The sequence below is a fragment of the Oncorhynchus nerka genome, linkage group LG9b (assembly GCF_034236695.1).
Source record: "Oncorhynchus nerka isolate Pitt River linkage group LG9b, Oner_Uvic_2.0, whole genome shotgun sequence".
NCBI lineage: Eukaryota > Metazoa > Chordata > Actinopteri > Salmoniformes > Salmonidae > Oncorhynchus > Oncorhynchus nerka.
In genome coordinates this window covers 18,846,952-18,868,051 of record NC_088424.1, presented here as the reverse complement: position 1 = coordinate 18,868,051, position 21,100 = coordinate 18,846,952, and the positions used below count along the sequence as shown (strand labels likewise).

General features: G+C 39.4%; 2 long non-coding RNA genes and 1 gene segment (V, D, J or C); 1 reads left to right on the top strand and 2 right to left on the bottom strand.

The window, feature by feature from the left end:
• Positions 1–1,569: 1,569 nt before the first annotated feature.
• On the bottom strand, positions 1,570–19,861 carry LOC135565712 (T cell receptor alpha variable 13-1-like). The segment is given in 3 exon segments: positions 1,570–1,721; positions 19,154–19,381; positions 19,846–19,861. Coding segments are annotated over 3 exon segments (396 nt in total).
• On the top strand, positions 13,288–16,381 carry LOC135565685 (uncharacterized). Its single transcript, XR_010461783.1, has 2 exons — positions 13,288–15,799; positions 15,892–16,381. It is a non-coding gene; the product is annotated as an uncharacterized LOC135565685 (long non-coding RNA).
• LOC115114838 (uncharacterized) lies at positions 13,544–15,876 on the bottom strand. The gene is made up of 3 exons (XR_010461784.1): positions 15,679–15,876; positions 13,808–14,218; positions 13,544–13,630 (listed from the first exon to the last, which is right to left on the bottom strand). It is a non-coding gene; the product is annotated as an uncharacterized LOC115114838 (long non-coding RNA).
• Positions 19,862–21,100: the final 1,239 nt, after the last annotated feature.

Genomic DNA, 21,100 nt, shown 5'->3' with positions numbered 1-21,100 from the left:
TTAGGTAGCCTGGTTTCACCCTTGAGTTGTGGGTGATTATTTTCCGTTTCAGTGTTTACACCATTCGGGATGGTTTCGGTTTTCGTTTTGATTCTCTTGTTTCTTTTTGTATTTATTCGCATTAACTTACATTATGGATACATACCACGCTGCATTTTGGTCCTCCGATCCTTCCTACTCCTCCTCCTCCTCAGACGAGCGTTACAATTAGGTAGTGTTTACTAGTAGGATTTTTTTAGTCAGGTTCTTGTCGTGTTTCTGGGTTTCATGTCAATGTGGGCCTCAGAGCACAGTAGTACAGAGCAGTCTGTCACTTCAGCAGAGGAGATCTCCAGATCCAAAGGGTTTACTCTTCATTGAGTTTCGTATACATGAGTGTTCAGAGGATTTGCTTTCTTTATAAACTCTGTATCCAGGCTGCATCACATCCGGCCGTGATGGGAGTCCCATAGTGCGGCGAACAATTGGCCCAGCAACATCTGGGTTTGGTTGAGGTAGGCCGTCATTGTAAATAATACTTTTTCTGAATGCCTAGTTAAATTAAGGTTAAATACAAATAAAATAAAATAAAAACCTGAGATGTTCAGGAGGAACTTTCACCTTTTTCCTGTGTCTTGTGATACCAATAGACTTCATCTCCAGCAGTAGCTGTTCTGGAGTAGTTGTTAGACAGGGTAACAGGGGTTCCCTCTAAACAGAAATCTCTTTCTTGAGTGGAGTGAGATCCTCATAACTGACACCTGCATACAGAATAGTTTTACTACTAATGAAAATGTATTTAAATGGAATTGATTTCAAATGGACAATGTATTGCCTACCAATAAATATGGTCAGGAACAACAATGAATAGAGCAACACCATCTTAGATGACCTGAGACAAACTGACAGAAAGTTTCCTCCTGTTTTATGTTTCTATACTGCTGTTCAGTCAATTCCTCTACCATAAGTCCCTCCCCTTAACATTCAGTAGGTATGTTACTTATGTATGTCATACAAGATGTCTGTTTCCTTCCATGGTTCTTGACAGGTTTCTGAGTTTCCTGTCACTGCGATCTCCAGGGCACAGTAGTACAGAGCAGAGTTTGTCACTTCAGCAAAGGAGATTTCCAGATCCACACGTTTGGTCTCTGAATCAATATAACCTAACAGACTATCAGGCTACCAATTCCCTTGGAAGTCTGTATCTATCATCCATAGATGGAATATTGTCATTTTCCCAGCACTGGTTTGATGATAGCAGTAGAATCTATTTCCAATTGTAGAAGTTGAGCAGTAGTTGTAGGACACGTGACAGTGGTTCCCTCCAAGCCATGCACTTCGTTTCTTAAAGGAGCGATAGCATTCTCTAAACTGTCATCTGTATAAATAAAGGGTAGTTGTAATGCACACGCTAATGAAAATAAAATGAAATGTAAAACCTAATATCCTTTTATGTGTGTCACTTACCTACAACTGTACAGAGCAGCAGCACTGCATACAGAAACATAATTTGGCTATCTATGATAATTTATTCCTCTGTTGCCTAGCTGTATCTTAATTCATTTCTGCTTACTGTAGCTCCTCCCCTTATCATTGGTTTCTTGCCAAGGCACTTGACAGGTTTTTGTACAGTGTGTCTGGGTTTCCTGTCACTGTGGGCTCCAGGGCACAGTAGTACAGAGCAGAATCTGTCACTTCAGCAGAGGAGATCTCCAGATCCATGCGGTCGGTTTGAACCTGAGCTGACATGCGAGGAGGGACAGGTTTCTGGACATATCCTGATTTAGTGATGAGAATCAGGAACTCTGGTTTAGACCTGAGATACTGACTATACCACTGTAGATTGTTTACAGAGCCAGTGTAGCTGCAGGATAATGTGATAGTATCACCCTCCACACCACCCACCATACGCCTAGTGGGATTAATGTCATCTTCAAAACTGACACCTGTCAGAAAAGTAAAAACGTGTTGCTGTTTTGCTAGATTTTTTGACAACTATCAAATATGTTATGGAGTTGGAATTAAAATCATGAAATTGAATACAGCACTCACCAACAAGGACTGAGAGGAGAAATGATGAAAGCAACAACATAGCTGATAGAGTATTTAAAAGACTATGACACAAAAGAGACAGAGTTGAATACCTCTATCTTTCAGTCTTGCTGATTGGAGAAAATGTTGTAGCTCCACCTACCACCAAAGACAGGGGCTGTTGAACATCCAAATTTGTTTCTGTGTGTGCCATGCAATCCTTGTTTAATGTTAGTATTGATGCATTAATTTATTTTTAACAATAGTACTCCATTCATGTTTTATTGCATTTTGAAGAAAAAGGTTTTAAATGAGTACAGTTCAATTGTTGCCGTTTTTGAATTTTATTTAACTTTGGTATTTCATTATAATGAATGTCAAATATATTTTAAAAAACACTAACAAGACATCTCAAATTAAATTATAAAAAGAAGTGTACAAAACATACGTAAAAAAAACACAAAAAAACAATATAGATCAATTGTTTTTTAAAATTTAGTTTCACTGTTATTTTAAAAATTGTATTATTCTTTTAGTTAATTGTTATTTTTGAAAGGAGGTTTGGGAATATTGATAACTTGTACACTTCTTTTTATAAAGCTCCTTTTGAGTGTTCAGAGATAAAAGACCGTAGTTCTTCTGACTGGCATGGAAGTGACTAGAGCAGGGGTGGGAAAACTGTCTCAAGGGCCATATTCAGCTTTTGAAACCAAGTGAAGGGCCACATACTATATGCTTGACAAAACATATGAAGCCTTTGTTTACGTTGACACACGACCAGTAGTGTACTGTAGGTGTGCACATGCTGCTAAGATGCAGAACAATTCTGTCACTGTACTATCTCTACCCACAATCAGACTGACAGCCACAAAAAGGGCAAAGTTTTTAAATATGAAAAAACATGTTTATATGACTGGAAACTGCAGACGTCTGTTAAACTCTTTCGGCTAGACAAACCGTTAGCAGCACACCGACAACATCAGGTGAAATTGCAGAGCGCGAAATTCAAAATACAAAAATCGGATTATTAAACGTTCAAGAAAATACAAGTGTTTTACATAATTTAAAATCTTAACTTCTTGTTAATCCAGCCGCTTTGTCAGATTTCACAAAGGCTTTACGGCGAAAGCATACCCTGCGATTATCTGAGGACAGCGCCCAGCGTACAAAAGCATGTAAAACATTTTCCAAACCAGCAGAGGTGTCACCAAAGTCAGAAATAGAGATAAAATAAATCACTTACCTTAGGTCTTCCTCTGTTTGCAATCCCAAGGGTCCCAGCTACATAACAAATACTCAAAAACACTGCATCCTATTGGCACACACATACCTCAGAAGCTACAAAATACTTAACAAAACCTGTCTCTGAGCAACAACCGTCACTTGCCATACCAATAAGCTTTCTCTCTGAGCAATGGAACACTGACTTTTATACAGCTGGAGAAGGAGTCTGTAATTGCAGACAGCTGTCTCCCTGACGAGAGGGCGTGGTCAGCGCCAATCTGCAATGGGGCAGACCAATCAGCTGCTTGGGAGAATCCAGGAAGCCACTTCCTAAAATACAGACACATACATACAAACCCACAACACAGAAACTGGGAACGTAACATGCCCATCCCCAGTTACTAAACCCGTGATAGAGCGTTGGCAACATTCGCCGAACCCTTCACATGCTGAATATGTATATTGTATCTTTATACAATCAGAGCCCACCGCATAAGGCGAAGGTTCTGATTGTACATTTGCTTCAAAAACACCAAAGGATTATGGTCCGTGAAGACCAGTACAGGCAAGGCACTGTAGCCCACATTTACCTCAAAAAACTGTAAGGCAAGCAATAAAGCCATCGTCTCTTGTTCAATGGTGGAGTACCTTGACTGACACGAGTTGACCTTACGGGAGAAGAAACTGATGGGCCGATCCACTCCCTCTTCATCTTCTTGCAAGCGAACTGCACCCACCCCCACTATACTAGTGTTTACCTCCAACTTAAAGGGTTTGTCAAAGTTGGGGGCGGCAAGCACTGGGACACTACAAAGTAGTGCTTTGGCGGACTCAAAAGCATAGTTACATTCTTGGGACCACTTAAATGGTACTTTGGGACAAAGCAGAGATGTAAGGGGAGCAACTACCGTCAAAAAATTCTTACAGAACGTACGATAGTAGCCTACCATCCCCAGAAATCTGCGCAACTGGCGGCGAGTTGTGGGAGCAGGAAAGCAACAATTGCTTCCACTTTGCCAGTTACTGGGCACACTGATGTCAGACCACCTGCTTTCCTAAATAAGTCACAGTAGCCTTCCCAAACTCACACTTGGCCAAAATTAGGGTTAAAGAAGCATTCTCCAACTGCTGAAACACACTTTTGAAGGTGGAGAGATGATCAGACCAAGTAGACGAATGAATCACCACATCGTCAAGGTAAGCAGTACAATTTGGCACATCCGCGAACACAATGTTAACTAGGCGCTGAAAAGTAGCAGGTGCATTATACATTCCAAAGGGCATCACAGTGTATTCTACGAAGTTATCAGGCGTAACTAAATCCGCGATGTCAGAAGCTCGAGAGGTCAGAGGCACCTGCCAATAACCTTTTACCAAATCTAACTTACTAACGTAAGCAGCAGAGCCAATTTTATCAATGCAGTCATCTAAAGCGAGATAGAGGAAAAGATTCAGACTTTGTAACCACATTTACGTGACAATAGTCCGTACATAAGCGGGACATACCGTCAGGCTTAGGAACAAGAATACACGGGGAACTCCAGGAGCTGTTACTGGGTTTTGCCATGTCATTCAGTAATAAATAAGCTACCTCACTTTTCATTTACCTCCCTTTTCTTAGAGTTAACCCGGTACAGATGCTGATGTTTAGCAGCAGCGTTCCCAACATCCACGTCATGTTCCAAGATGGACGTGCGACTTGGAACATCCTGAAACACATTGAGAAAACTATTTAACGATAGGATAAGATCATCATTGAGAGGGTAACTTTTTCAGCATCTCCGAATTACATAAGCATTCACACTGCTGTAACGTATGGCAGGACTCCAACCCGTCCTCCTCATCCTCCTCCTCTAGGTCCCAGCCAGGCTTTAACACCACCGCAGCCACACTGGAGACAGCGGGCTGGACCAGCTTACTTGAGGAGCTGTCTGGAGAGTCACGTATATAATATGCTTTCAGCATGTTAACCTCTCTGGGAACGTTCGGGACGTGAGCGTCCCACCTCTCAACAGCCAGTGAAAGTGCATGGCGCCAAGTTCAAAACAACAAAAATCCCATAATTAAAATTCCTCAAGCATACAAGTATTTTACACCATTTTAAAGATAAAATTCTCGTTAATCCAGCCACAGTGTCTGATTTGAAAAAGGATTTACAGCGAAAGCACCACAAACGATTATGTTAGGTCACCACCAAGCCACAGAAAAACACAGCCATTTTTCCAGCCAAAGAGAGGAGTCACAAAAAGCAGAAATAGAGATAAAATGAATCACTAACCTTTGATGATCTTCATCAGATGACACTCATAGGACTTCATGTTACACAATACATGTATGTTTTGTTTGATAAAGTTCATATTTATTTCAAAAAAAATCGGAGTTTACATTGGCGCGTTACGTTCAGTAGTTCTAAAACATGCGGTGATTGTGCAGAGAGCCATATCAATTTACAGAAATACTCATAATAAACATTGATTAAGATACGACTATTATACAATTAACTTTAGATAAACTTCTCCTTAACTTCTTATAGCTGGGGGACAGTATTGAGTAGCTTCGATGAATAAGTAAATGGCCTGCTCCTCAGTCTCAGTTGCTAATATATGCATATTATTAGTAGTATTGGATAGAAAACACTCTAAAGTTTCTAAAACTGTTTGAATGATGTCTGTGAGTATAACATAACTCATATGGTAGGCAACATCCTGAGGAGAAATCAACACAGGAAGTGAGAAATCTGAGCTTGGTATGTATTCGCCACAGCTCCCATTGAAATCCCCTTGATATATTAATGATGTTGCACTTCCTAGGGCTTCCACTAGATGTCAACCATATATAGAAATTTGAATGAGACTTCCACTGTGTTGTGGGACTGAATGAGAGCAGAATCTATCAGGTGACTGCCAGTCAGCCATTTTCTGATCACGCGCATTCCTCATGGTATCCACTTGCGTTCCATTGCTCATCAAGACACAAAGGAATACTCTGGTTGGAACTTTATTGAAGCTATATGTTAAAAACATCCCAATGATTGATTCTGTACTTAGTTTGAAATGTTTCTTCGACCTGTAATATAACTTTTTGAAGTTTGTGTCTGACGTAACGCTGACCAGAATGAGCGTTTGGATATGTATACCAAACGCACTAACAAAAGGAGGTATTCAGACATAAATAACGGACATTATCGAACAAAACATGTATTCTTCGACCTGTAACATCACTTTTTGAAGTTTGTGTCCGACGTAACGCTGACCAGAATGAGCGTTTGAATATATATACCAAACGCACTAACAAAAGGAGGTATTCGGACATAAATAACGGACATTATCGAACAAAACATGTATTGTGGACCTGGGATTCCTGGAATGCATTCTGATGAAGATCATCAAAGGTAAGGGAATATTTATCATGTGATTTCTTCTTTATGTTGACGCCAACATGGCGGCTATTGTGACTATTTTTCTGAGCGCCGTCTCTGATTATTGCATGGTTTGCTTATTCCGTAAAGCTTTTTTAAATCAGAAGCAAACGGTTGCATTAACCTCTAGTGACACCCCATCCTGTGAATGGGACCATTGTCGAATGGGACCATTGTCATCATCTGACACTAATTAGCATAACGCAACGGACATAAATCTTCCTAGAAAATCACAAGTGAAATATATTGGAACACAGCTTAGCCTTTTGTTAACCTCTTACCTCCACCCGACACGCAGGCGTCCCATCTAGACATCTGGAAATGCAAATGCGCTACGCTAAATGCTAATAGCACTCGTTAAAACTCAAACGTTCATTAAAATACACATGCAGGGTACTGAATTAAAGCTACACTCGTTGTGAATCCAGCCAACAAGTCAGATTTTTAAAATGCTTTTCGGCGAAAGCATGAGAAGCTATTATCTGATAGCATGCAACACCCCTAAAGACCCGCAGGGGACGTAAACAAAATAATTAGCATAGTCGGCGCTACACAAAATGCAGAAATAAAATATAAAACATTCATTACCTTTGACCATCTTCTTTGTTGGCACTCCTAGATGTCCCATAAACATCACTATTGGGTATTTTTTTCCCATTTAAATCGGTCCATATATAGCCTAGATATCGATCTATGAAGACTGTGTGATCAAGGAAAAAAACAGCGTTTTATAACGCAACGTCATTTTTTTAAATTAAAAAAGTCGACGATAAACTTTCACAAAACACTTCGAAATACTTTTGTAATGCAACTTTAGGTATTAGTAAACGTTAATAATCGATCAAATTGATCACGAGGCGATGTATATTCTATAGCTGTACGTCTTGAAATAATGTCCGGGTAAATCTCAACCAAAATATCCGGTCGGAGACCGGAAGAAATGGACTGCCTCTTGTCCGTTTGACCAAGAAACAAATCCTAGGCAAATGACAAGACTGTTGACATTGTGTGGAAGCTGTAGGTATTGCAACCTCGGCCCCATTTAATGTGGTTTCTATTCAACAATTCGTTCAAGTGGCGCATGGATATATTTTCCCATTTTCAGTGATCAGATTTTCCTGCGCTTTTCGATGAAACGCACGTTCTGTTATAGTCACAGCCGTGATTTAACCAGTTTTATAAACGTCTGAGTGTTTTCTATCCACACATACGAATCATATGCATATACTATATTCCTGGCATGAGTAGCAGGGTGCTGAAATGTTGCGCGATTTTTAACAGAATGTTCGAAAAAGTAGGGGGTAGGATTATTTAATCACCCTGTCATCTCAGATTTTCAAAATATGCTTTAGAGCCAAATCTAGACAAGCGTTTGTGTAAGTTTATCGATAGCCTTGCATAGCATTATGCCTTGCTAGCAGCAGGCAACCTTGTCACGAAAATCAGAAAAGCAATCAAATTAAATCGTTTACCTTTGATGAACTTCGGATGTTTTCACTCACGAGACTCCCAGGTAGATAGCCAAAGTTCATTTTTTCCCAAAAGATTATTTTTGTAGGCGAAATAGCTCCGTTTGTTCTTCACGTTTGGCTGAGAAATCGACCGGAAATTGCGGTCACGACAACACCGAAAAATATTCCAAATTAGCTCCATAATATCGACAGAAACATGGCAAACGTTGTTTAGAATCAATGCTCAAGGTGTTTTTCAAATATCTATTCGATAATATATCCACCATCCATTGGTTTCTCAGTAGAAGCGATTGGAATAATGGCTACCTCTGTACTTTACATGAGATTTCTCCGGGAGCATCATGTTACCACTTGCGCAATGTAGCCCCCCTACGGGTATTCTTCAACATAAATGCGTAATACTACGTCACAATGCTGTAGACACCTTGGGGAATACGTAGAAAGCGTAAGCTGGTTCATAGCACATTCACAGCTCAATGGGGACTCATTGGCACGCAAGCGCTTTCAAAATATGGGGCACTTCCGGATTGGATTTTTCTCAGGCTTTCGCCTGCAACATCAGTTCTGTTATACTCACAGACAATATCTTTACAGTTTTGGAAATGTTAGAGTGTTTTCTATCCAAAGCTTCAATTATCAATTATATGCATATTCTAGCATCTTGTCCTGACAAAATATCCCGTTTAAAACAGGAACGTTTTTTTCTCCAAAAATGAAAATACTGCCCCTAGAGTCGCAACAGAACCTCTACGGGATCGGTGTCCCCACCGCGGAACGGTTGAGGTAACACAGGCTATTTTGATTAGCATGAGGTTGTAAGTAACACAACAATTTCCCAATAGATAGACATATCTGATATGGGCAGAAAGTGTAAATTCTTGTTAATCTAACTGCACTGTCCAATTTACAGTAGCTATTACAGTGAAAGAATACCATGCTATTGTTTGAGGAGAGTCCACAGTAATGAACTTGGAAATGTATTAATTAACCAATTAGGCACATTTTGGCAGTCTTGATACAATGTTTTGAACAGATATGCAATGGTTAATTGCATCAGTCTAAAACTTTGCGCATACACTGCTGCCATCTAGTGGCCAAAAGCTGAACTGTGCCTGGGCTGGAATAATACAATATGGCCTTTCTCTTGCATTTCAAAGATGATGGTAAAAAAAACATTTAATAAACACATTTTTTTTTCTTTGTATTATCTTTTACCAGATCTAATGTGTTATATTCTCCTACATTTCACATTTCCACAAACTTCAAAGTGTTTCCATTCAAATGGTATCAAGAATATGCATATCCTTGCTTCAGGTCCTGAGCTACAGGCAGTTAGATTTGGATGTCATTTTAGGCGAAAATTTGAAAAAAGGGTCAGATTAACTTTGCCTTAGGAAGCATTGATGATGAGTTTACACAAGAGTCTTATATCACACTATCAAAACGTTTTTGTAAGGTGGTTGTACTGTATATCCTGTTGTCACAGTGGGCTTCAGAGCACAGTAGTACACTGCAGAGTCAGACAACTGTACCCTCTGGATCATCAAGGGGACTGATTTGGTGACAGAATTCATATGGGCATTAAATCTCCACTTGAATCTACTGTATCTACAGCTGAGAGAGACATCTCCTGTATTAACACACTTCTCTCTTCGACTGAGTAAATCTGTCTGCTCCTCTGCACTCCAGAAACAAAGAAGAATGCCTTGGAACTTTAAGGTTCTATCTATATAGAATATTAGTCACATAACATCTAATTGATCTTTGCATGGTTCTTCATGGTCCGTGTAGTTAGATTTTTGAAGAAGTACATTTTAAGTGAAAAAATATAAAACCTGAGAAGTTCTATCTGCATAAACCCATTTCAACATTATAAGGTTATATCTGCAATCCAATCACAAGCCTGAGCAAATACAGAAGGACCAATCAGAACACGCCTTTGCCATCTCTCTCTAGTTATGGTCTCTAAGCTGATCTAGCCAGCAATAATGGCATGCAAGTAAAAGAACAAAACTGTCAGAAGTCTTTACCAAATAAACTAACGTAAAAGATAAATAAAAAGTAAAACAATTCAACAACAATAACAAGGCTATATACAGGGGGTACCGGTACCGAGTCAATGTGCAGAGGAACAGGTTAGTCGAGGTAATTAGTACATGTAGGTAGGGGTGAAGTGACTATGCATAGATAATAAACAGCGAGTAGCAGCAGTGTACAAAACAAATGGGGGTGGTGTTAATGTAAATAATTCGGTGGCCATTTGACTAATTGTTCAGGAGTCTTATGGCTTTGGGGCAGAAGCTGTTAAGGAGCCTTTTGGTCCTAGACTTGGCACCCTCTACCGCTTGCCGTGCGGTAGCAGAGAAAAAAGTCCATGACTTGGGTAACTGGAGTCTTAGACAATTTTTTAGGCTTCCCTCTGACACCGCCTGGTATGTAGGTCCTGGATGGCAGGAAGTTTGGCCCCAGTGATGTACTAGGCCGTACGTACTACCCTCTGTAGTGCCATGAAGAGCAGTTGCCATACCAGGCGGTGATGCAACCGGTCAGGATGCTCTCGATGTAGAACTTAATTTAATTTTGTCCCCCTATTTCGTGGTATCCAATTGGTAGTTACAGTCTTGTCTCATCACTGCAACTCCCATAAAGACTCGGGAGAGGCAAAGGTTCTAGAGCCGTGCGTCCGACCGAAACACAACCCAGCCAAGCCACACTGCTTCTTGACACGTTACATACTTAATCCGGAAGCCAGCTGCACCAATGTGTCAGAGGAAACACTGTACACCTGGCAAACGTGTCAGTGTGCATTGCACCCGGCCCACCACAGGAGTCGCTAGAGCACGATGGGAGAAGAACATCCCTGCCGGCCAAACCATCCCCTAACCCAGACGACGCTGGGCCAATTGTGCGCTCTTACCGACTGTCTTGGTGTGTTTGGACCATGATTGTTTTTTTGGTGATGTGAACACCAAGGAACTTGAAACTCTAGACCCGCTCCACTATAGCCCCGCCGATGTTAATGGGGACCTGTTCGACCCCCCTTTTCCTGTTTTCCACGATCAGCTCCTTTGTTTTGCTCACATGAAAGGAGAGGTTGTTGTCCTGGCACCACACTGCCAGGTCTCTGACCTCCTCCCTAGGCTGCCTGGTAAAATAGTGTTCTTCTATTATTTATGTATTCAAATAGCTACAGTTTTCTTAAAAACTGAACATGTATTATTCAGAAGTGTCAGACAGTTCCAAGATTGACATTTTTAGAAGCGTACATTTGAATCTGTAATTGCAACACCCTAAAGAAACTGACTTACAATTGTCTCAGGATTTTAATACTCTGCACTTTAGTTACCTTTAAGGTGATAACATTAATGGGTAGTGAAAGAAGAATTCATTATTAAACAGTTCTGATATAATGTTAAAGTCCCATGGTCACAAAATATCCGGATTCCAGTAACATCAGGTATTGAGAAAAAGACAATGATAGCCATTTCCTATCAAAGATAAGCGCAGCAAGAACAACAGAGGTCCACAGCCAATGTCCCATAATTATCATAGGATACAAAGGGAAAGTCAAACTGATGTTATTACATAGAAACTGGTCTGCTCTCTTGATTCATGTCTTTGTAGCAGCACAGGCCTAGACCATGCAGCACAGCACAGAGGGGATGTTCAAATACTGTAAACAAGTCATTTTAAAGTAGAAAGCAACATTTTCTTGGTAATTTGGCCAATTTGTGGTTGATGCTGGCTTTTCCATTACTCTATACACAATACTGGATATAATGTTGCTTTTTCTAAATTCATCTAAGTAACACTACTAGGCCAACTCTCTCTAAATTAAACAATGGTCTATTTTCTAATCCATGAGATATTGTAATGGCATTTTATTGTCTCTTACATCTACCTTTACACCAGGTCTCAGAGCATTTCATAATGTCCTGTAAGTAAATCTGAACGACTCCATTTAGAATGATATGTTCGTACAATATGTTGTGAATTTGAAAAGTTTATAAGTTACAAACTCTAATTTGTTGTTGCTGATGTTAGCTAGGTGACTAGGTGACTTACACTAACGTTAGTGGATAACGTTAGCTAGACTAGGGGTTAGGGTTAAGAGTTAGGTTAGATTGTTAAGGTTAGGATTAGGCAAGGTTTAGCAAAAAGGGTTAAGGATTTGTTTTAAGTAACTTTATGTCTTCTGTAACCATACCAAATAAAACGTTTCATGCTAATTTGAGTGTCCCGGATTTACATGTACTATGTTAAGTCTAGTCTAGTCTATGACATTTAAAGCTGAATTGGAAGAGGTAGCTTTATTGACATAAAAAATATGATTATCAACATCTGCTACCACTAATCATGGGAGTATCAAGGAGATAATGAGAAGGTTACTGTGTCAATTTTAAAGAGGTGTTCAATACTGTACAGACAGGTGTATTGTCAATGTGTAGCTCAGTATGTTTTTGTAAAGGGGTTGTGTATCCTGTTGTCACAGTGGGCTTCAGAGCACAGTAGTACACAGCAGAGTCAGACAGCTGCACCCTCTGGATCGTCAAGGGGACTGATTTGGAGTTGGAATCAAGATCAGCATGAAATCTCTCCTTGAAGTCAGCAGCATTGTCCCCAGTTCCAAATGTGTACCGCAAAAGCATATACTTGAGGTAGTCGTTTGCTGGCTGTTTGTACCAGAATAGATATGGACTTGGATCGTCTGTTTCGTAATGACAGACAAGTGTTATTTGTCCTCCTTCAGTAGCCGTCTCAACTCCTTTTGGCTGTAACACTCTGTCTCCTCTGCATTCTGGAGAGAAATTATATAAGTTGAAAAAGAAAGGGTGTTTGATGATTTATACCCATTAAATCATTGGGAACATATAGAGTGAGCAACTTTCTCTGTTTTTCATAGCAACATAAAGGGATAATTAAGGCAATGGCAGCAAGCGAATCAAAAAATAGTTATCATACCCCAACAAAATGCAGAAAGAACCAGAAATTTCTTCAGCCATGATTCCATGTTTACTGTGAGATGTGTAGGTAAGGAGAGAGCAAACACACTTGTATGTGTCAAAAGATTTTGAAACCACTTCTTTAACTCTGCCTTAGGAAGCATTGAGGAGGAGCTTCCACTAGGCTCTCTAAGAGTCTTACATCACACTATCAAATAGTTTTTGTAATGAGGCTGTATATCCTGTTATCACAGTGGGCCTCAGAGCACAGTAGTACACAGCAGAGTCAGACAGCTGCACCCTCTGGATCGTCAAGGGGACTGACTTGGAGTCTGCATTGAGATGGGCATCAAATCTATCCTTGAACTCAGTGGCATTTTTACTTCCAAAAGGAAAACGGCCCAACATGAACTTTGGGAAGTCATTCACTTCAAGCTTGTACCAGAACAGGTAGATATCGTTTATATTAACGGCATCAAATTGACAGTCCAGTGTGACCTGTTCTCCCTCAGTAGCGATCACATCTTCTGGTGGCTGAATGACTGCGTCTTCTCCTCTGCATTCTGGAAAATAATGTAATACACATTTGTATTAGGAGGAAAATAATCAAGCAACATATTTGAGTGAATAAAAATGTATGAATTTAATAGTGATAGTATTACACTGAAAAATATGTTTTAAAAAAATAAATGGATTTGAGCAAAGGCAGTAAAAAAAAATGGAAAATTATATTATAATACCATAACAACATGCAGCAAGAATCAGTAAATTACTCAGCCAGGGCCCCATGTCTGCTAGTGTGAGATCAATGGGAGAATAATAAACCACTGATGTAGCTAGGCCATGATGGCACCATGACATTTTCCTCTCCTCCTCTTTTGGTGCATTGTCAAACATTGAGAATCCTGTGACAAGCACTCTACTGAGCAAAATGTGAAATTCTGCCTGGAATCAAACCTCTTCTTAAACTCATCACTATTGCTCCCTTCTGAATAACGATCTCTTCTCAGGACATACTGAGGAGAGTTCCTAGTTAACTGGATGTACCAGAAGATGCACTACTGGTAGTGTAATTACAGCTGAGTGTTACCAGTCCTCCTTCAACGGCAGTAACATGTCCACCCTGCTGGTCAACAGCCTCACCTTGCAATCTGAAAAATACAGTATATATTTTGGGGTTTTATAATACATTATATGCTTAGGTTCATAGAATGAGAGTGTAGAAAGGAGAAGCACTCCAAAATAGCATGCAGCCAGGATAAGTAAAGTATTCCTAAGCCAATGTGCCATTATGCTTCATGTAAGAATAGACTGTTGTAGACTTTATGTTCCATCCACTGTAGGGGCTTTGCAGTAGAGGAGAAGCTTATTGTATATTACATTATTTAGTTAAACAGCAAGAGAGATTCCTAGTTAAATTTGATATATTTGGAACCATTAAATATCTTGTTTACATAATGTAATCTCCTTTAAAATGATAATTTGGCAGTTTGGGGTTTGAAGAAATACATTTTGTGTTCAGGCCAAATTGAGTTCATCCGACAAATAAAATACAATTGATTTTGAATTTTAAGACCCCTTGAAGTATTACAAAAGTATAAGACAAAAACATTTTGATTAAATGTTTTTTGGTCTTACTGCAATTAGCCCATACAAATTAATTGAATGAATAACAGATGAATAACAGATGAATAACAGATTCACTACACTACATTTTCTGAAGTGTCTGTCCGATATCTCAGAGAAATAAGAAAGATCAGGAAACAGTTTGTTGTTTTTTACATGTGTTTTTTGGCATTAAACAGTCTCCATATATACTTCTATTTATTTTTTCAACTGGTACTGTGGGACCTTCAGATGAGTCTTGAGGCCTTTGGGCATCCTAGACCAAAACAACTAACATATACGTTTTCGTGAGTCTCACATTAACACGGAGTGGTTATATTAGTGTATACCCCAAACTGTTCTGATGCTACAAACAGAAGTTGGCAAATAGGCTGTCCCAAGACGCTTGTGTGGGTCAAAGATTAAAACGGACAACACCATTGTGCCATACTAGTTTGTAGGCCGTTCGGACGCTACACATTATTTTGTGAGAAGACCAATTATTGGGATGTCTCATGGTCTGACAAACATAGTTCTAGCCCTGTCACCTTTCACTGCAGACACATCCAATGCACCACAGATGCATCCAATGCAAAAAAACAGATATCACTAGCTTAAACTGACAGATTTTTATGGGGATTTTTTTTATTATGCTCATTAGATTTCCATGGGGGCACTGACATCAAATATATATATATATATATTTTTAAACAGTAGTCAAGTTAACTGATGATTGGTTTTATGATTGAAGCCAATGACTTACCCTGGATGCAACAATGATCCTAATCCCTGTCTCCGAGGTGCATATTAACGTAAATGTTGGGCAATGACATCACCATGCAGTGGTGTAAAGCGTTTAAGTATAAATTCTTTAACGTATCTGCACGGTAAGATGTATATTTTTGACATATTTTACTTCACTACATTCCTAAAGAAATTAATGTACTTTGTAATCCATATATTTTCACTGAAACCCAAAAGTACTCATTACATTTTAAATGCTTACCAGGACAGGAAAATGTTCCAATTCACACACTTGTCAAGAGAACATCCCTGATCATCCCTACTGCCTCTGATCTGGTGTAACGGTCGTCGTATGAAGAAGGTGTGGACCAAAGCGCAGCGTAGTAAGTGTTCATGTTATTTTTATTTAAACTGAACACAAAACAAAATAACAAAGAGAATGAACGAAAACGAAACAGTCCTGTCCCCCCCAAAGGTGCGGACCCCGGCCGCAAAACCTGACTCTAAAGGGGAGGGTCCGGGTGGGCCTTCTTTACGGCGGCGGCTCTGGTACGGGATGTGGACCCACTCCAGCTCCAGCTTGGCCCACTTAGGTGGCGCCTCTGGAGCAGGGACCCTCGCAACGGGCCCCGGACAGGAGGGCGACTCTGGCAGCGCCGGACAGCAGGGCGACTCTGGCAGTTGTTCACACCAGATACTGACTGGTTTTCTGATCCTACTTTCTTTTTAAGGTATCTGTGACCAACAGATGCATATCTGTATTCCCAGTCATGTGAAATCCATGAATGAGGGCCTTATGAATGTATTTCAACTGACTCATTTCCTTATATGAACTGGAAAAAGCTTGTGTGTATATTTTTGTTCAGTGTGTAAAATAATTGCAAATTGTGAATACAAGAAGCACAAAAATAATATGCAATTTTGACAAGAAAGGGTTAAAACACAATAAATGTATATTCTGTTTGGTGGGGGAAATTATTCTACAACACAGACACCTGTAGTGTTGACATGCTGCATGCATCATTGAAAAGAATAGGAGCAAATTGATGATTCTTTACTGACACCTATTGACTCTCACCAGTAACTTACCCTTGAAAATACAAGTAATGTCAAGGTTACACCTTGTTGGACAGAATGTTGAACACTAGATGGAACTATTGTATCATTATTAGACATAGATTTGCTTTTGAGTGTTCAGAGATTGAAGACTTGTTCTTCTGACTGTCATGGAAGTGACTAAAGTCTTCAAAGGTGTAAGGATAATTAGGAGTATAAAACTAAGGTATTTGATGCAGTGCTATTCCATTCATGTTATACTTCAATATGAAGAAACAAGTTAGAAATTAATAACTGATCTTGACATGAAGCTAGGGTTAGAGTTATGGGTAGAACAGAGGTGGTTAGAGTTGAGGACATATTCATTCTTCTGCCTGTTGATAACTTTCTCCCTGTCATCTGATGTTCTAGGTTTTTGTACATGTCTCTGGGTTTCCTGTCACTTTGGTTCTCAGAGCACAGTAGTAGAGAGCAGAGTATGTTACTTCAGCAGAGGAGATCTCCAAATCCACATTTGGCATTTTTGTCATGATTTAGAGTGAACCCTGGTGTAATATCCACATACTCCATAATCAGTAACTGGGGTGCTGATTTGGGATATTGTAGATTCCATAGAAGAGTGTCACCAGAGGAGTAATTACAAGAGAGAGTAACTCTGTCCATTTCTGAAGCCACTTCTACATCAGTGTAGGGTATTAGTACCTGTTTACAACTGAAACATAAAACATATGTAATATATAATCATTGAAACCCACATGGAAGATTGAATTAATTACAAATGCAGTATGAAGATAAAAACTATTCAAAGTTTTTTAAAAACACGCATCCTCATTTCATGCATTATTATGATAATCTTCGGTTGGAAAAATAAATACACCTTAACATAATCAAAATCAGTTTAAATGAAAATGTTATGACTTACCTATCAAGTCAAAGAAGAGTAACAGTGAACAGAACAACATTGTAGATGGCAGGATGTGTAGAAGAAGCACCAGCTGCTGATGAAAAGCACAGCATCAACTGTCTATGTTCTTCATGCTAGTATCATGTCTTATCTTGACAATTCATAATCTAATCCAAAAAAAGTTATTGGTCACATGCACATGTTTAGGAGATGTTGTTGTGGGTGTAGCGAAGTTCTGACAGTGCAGCAATATCTAACAAGTAATGCCTAACAATTTCACAACAAATGGAAAGGAAAGGAAAGGAATGGAATTAAGGATATATAAATGTCGATGTCAGAGCGGCATAGACTAAAATACGGTAGAATAGAATAAAGTATATACATATGAGTTGAGTAATGGAAGATATGCAAACATTATTAAAGTGATATTGTTCATAATCCAATCCTGAGTTTTATACTCTAGCTCCTCCTGTTCATAATATTGAAACAAAGACGTTTTATGTGTACATTTAATTGCATTTTGCAAATAATGTATGTATTAAATGCTCCACTTGATGGTGTGGTCAAACAAAATACATCCAATGCATGCAAATCTATAACTAACTGACAGGTCTGTATTCTGCTCAGTGCAGAGTCAGTGAGTTACAGTATGTGTCACTGTGGCCGTCACAGTACAGTAGTACAGAGCAGAGTCTCTCAACGTCAACAGAGGAGATCTCTTGATCTGTACAGGTCTTCTCTTTGTTCAGTTTAACAGTGAGGTGAGAGGATGGAGGTTTAGCTCTCACTACAGTCCTAGAGGCATGGAGGATGAAGAGGAGGACTTGGGGAGCTGATCATGGATGCTGTTTATACCACAGTACACTGTATGCTGAGGATTAGTTGCAGGAAAGCTGAACCTTCCTACCCCCCTCTTCATACACTTCTTGTTGGTTTAGCTGGATGATCTGCTGAAAACTGTCACCTGCAAATGTGAAGAGGTGTTGGATAAATCACAAGGTAGATGTATTTGAAATGAGGAAAGATCTTGGTATTTACTCTAAAATCCAATAGCACGGGGAAAACTATGAATTAGCCTAGTTAAAAGAATAAGAGGAATACAGTACTTTACTAACCTGTCAGAGCAGAAAGTAAAATAACTTAGTAGAGAATTGTATCGTAGCTGAGCTTACATGATGGAGTGAAGTCCAACACAGTTTTTAAATGAAAATACTTTTTTTTAAACTTAACTAGGAATCCCCACCCCTTCCCTAAAATATGCATAAGTGGAGTTTATCATGACCTGTCAGGTTTTCGTACAGTGTTTCTGGATTTCTTGTCAGTGGAGCTTCAGGACGCAGAAGTACAGAGCAGAGTCTGACTTCAGCAGAGGAGATCTCCAGATCCACACAGATTCTCTCTTTATTCAGATTAACAGAGAGTTGAGGGTAACCATGTTTAGCTCTTATTATAGAGGGCTTTGAGGTGACTGTAGTGTAGAGGAGGAATTGGAGACCTGATACAGAGTACTGTATAGTTACAGGAGATCTTAACTCTGGTACCCTCTAAATAATACTCCTCAGGACTGGTTGGAGTAATATCATCCTCTAAAGTATAACCTACAAGGGCTGAAATCAGTAGAATATAACAGAGCAGCATCATGGTCTGTGTTACAGAACTGAAATTAATGTGTTATTGAAAAACAGCAAAGCCAAAACTCTGCTGTGACTCTGAAATGATAAGTAGGCATATACAATATTGCGCCTCCTCTATACATAGGTTTTTATACACAACCAACAGGTTTCATTCAGTTTGACTGACAGTCGAGGATCCAGACCTGGAGCCCGTGATGGAGACCCGACACCATGCAGGATAAGCAGGATATACTGAGGAGCTGATCCAGGGTCCTGGAGATACCATTGAAGAGAGACTGCAGATGAGTAGGTGCATGAAAGTGTAATATTACTACCTGCTGGAGCACACACCTCCTCTCTGATTGGTTCAATGGTCTGACCATTACTGTCACCTGCAAGAGATGCAAAATACGTTATTCTTCTATTATTACTTATTATTATTATTATTATTATTATTATTAGATCTATTTTCAACACAACAACACTTAGTTTAGATTCAACATAACACCAATAATAGTAGATTACTTTTGTGCAACTACTAAAAGCATAATAAATGTTGCGATTGACATTGTGACTGAATCTGGAAGTTAGAATGATAACACACAGCACAGCAAGATTTGTGTATTCTAGTTTTGAATGGACCATCTCTTCTCAAACCCAAAATGCAGAGAGTTGTCAGATGAGCAGAAGTAACAGCAGACTTCTTGTTGCTGCTTGATTCCACTGTCACATCCTCAAAATGCAGGGCAGCACTGAAATATGATTACCTTAGTCTCCCCCTTTAAATTAGATACAACTGTGTTATTTATCTCCATATATTTGATTGCTTTTAGGTCAACAGAGTTGGCAGAAGGACCTGACCTGTCTACCATGATGTCATGGGGGAAAACATTGCTAGAAGGGCATATCTGTAAAATCATTATTTTGTTAAACATGAGGCAATTCATTCATTCACTTTCTTTTCATCCTCATATCTAGAATCTACAGTATACATCTGCAACATATTCAGATCACCGAATGAGTTTCTGTCACTTTCTCATTTGTTTCAACATTTTATTATTTTATATCGAAAATAATTCACTGTTCATTTCCATTTCCATTTATATTTTTTGTCGACTGAAGGTAACCTATTAATGAAAATGTTTATCTTAGGGGATGTCAGTGTTTTCAGTTTAGATTTTTGTACAGTGTGTCTGGGTTTTATTTCACTGTGGGCTTCAGAGCAGAGTAGTACAGAGTAGAGTCTGTCACTTCAGCAGAGGAGATCTCCAGATCCACACCATTGTCCTCTTCTTCATGTATGAGGGTCCATTTTGTACTATCAGTGTTGGTTATGATCCCAGAGTAGTCCAGTATGAGGAACTGTGGAGAGGATCCAGGGTGCTGGAGGTACCATAACAGACTGTTGGTTAATGAGCTGATGTATCTACAGGAGAGTTTAACACTACTAACCTCCGTAACGTCCAGTACATCTCTGTCTGGAGTAATTATGTCTTCAACACTTGTACCTGTAAAAAATAACAACATGTATTACTGAGTCAATGTAGACAGCGTACAGTTTATCCACACTTGGTGTTTCAAAGTGTATTAACACTTGATTATGATAATACCATATTGTAATGAATACTGGACAGTGTATATTCTGCTAGTGGAGAATTTATTCTTACCTACAAGTGCACAAAAACAAGACTGAATAGAGCAGCATCATAGCCACTGGGTTTTAGTCAGAGACTTCTCTAATGATCTTCTCTTGGAACATTCACTCTCTGGTTGAATCAGTTACACTCATTACATGTTATGTGTAACACTAAGCTCCTCCTCTTGACACAATAGAATGGGTGCATGTTGACTCATTCTTGATGGTACTATTGTCAAATGAAACTTGGGACAGAGCAGAAATGCTTTCTCAGGCGATGTTAGGTTTTTGTACAGTGTTTCTGGGTTTCCTGTCACTGTGGGACTCAGAGCACAGTAGTACATAGCAGAGTCTGTCTCTTCAACAGAGGAGATATCCAGATCCACACGGGTCTTGTCTTTGTTCAGTTTACCAGAGAAGCGAGAGTCAAGAGAATCAGCTCCCTGTCCAATCCCACTGTAGTGTGGGATGAGCA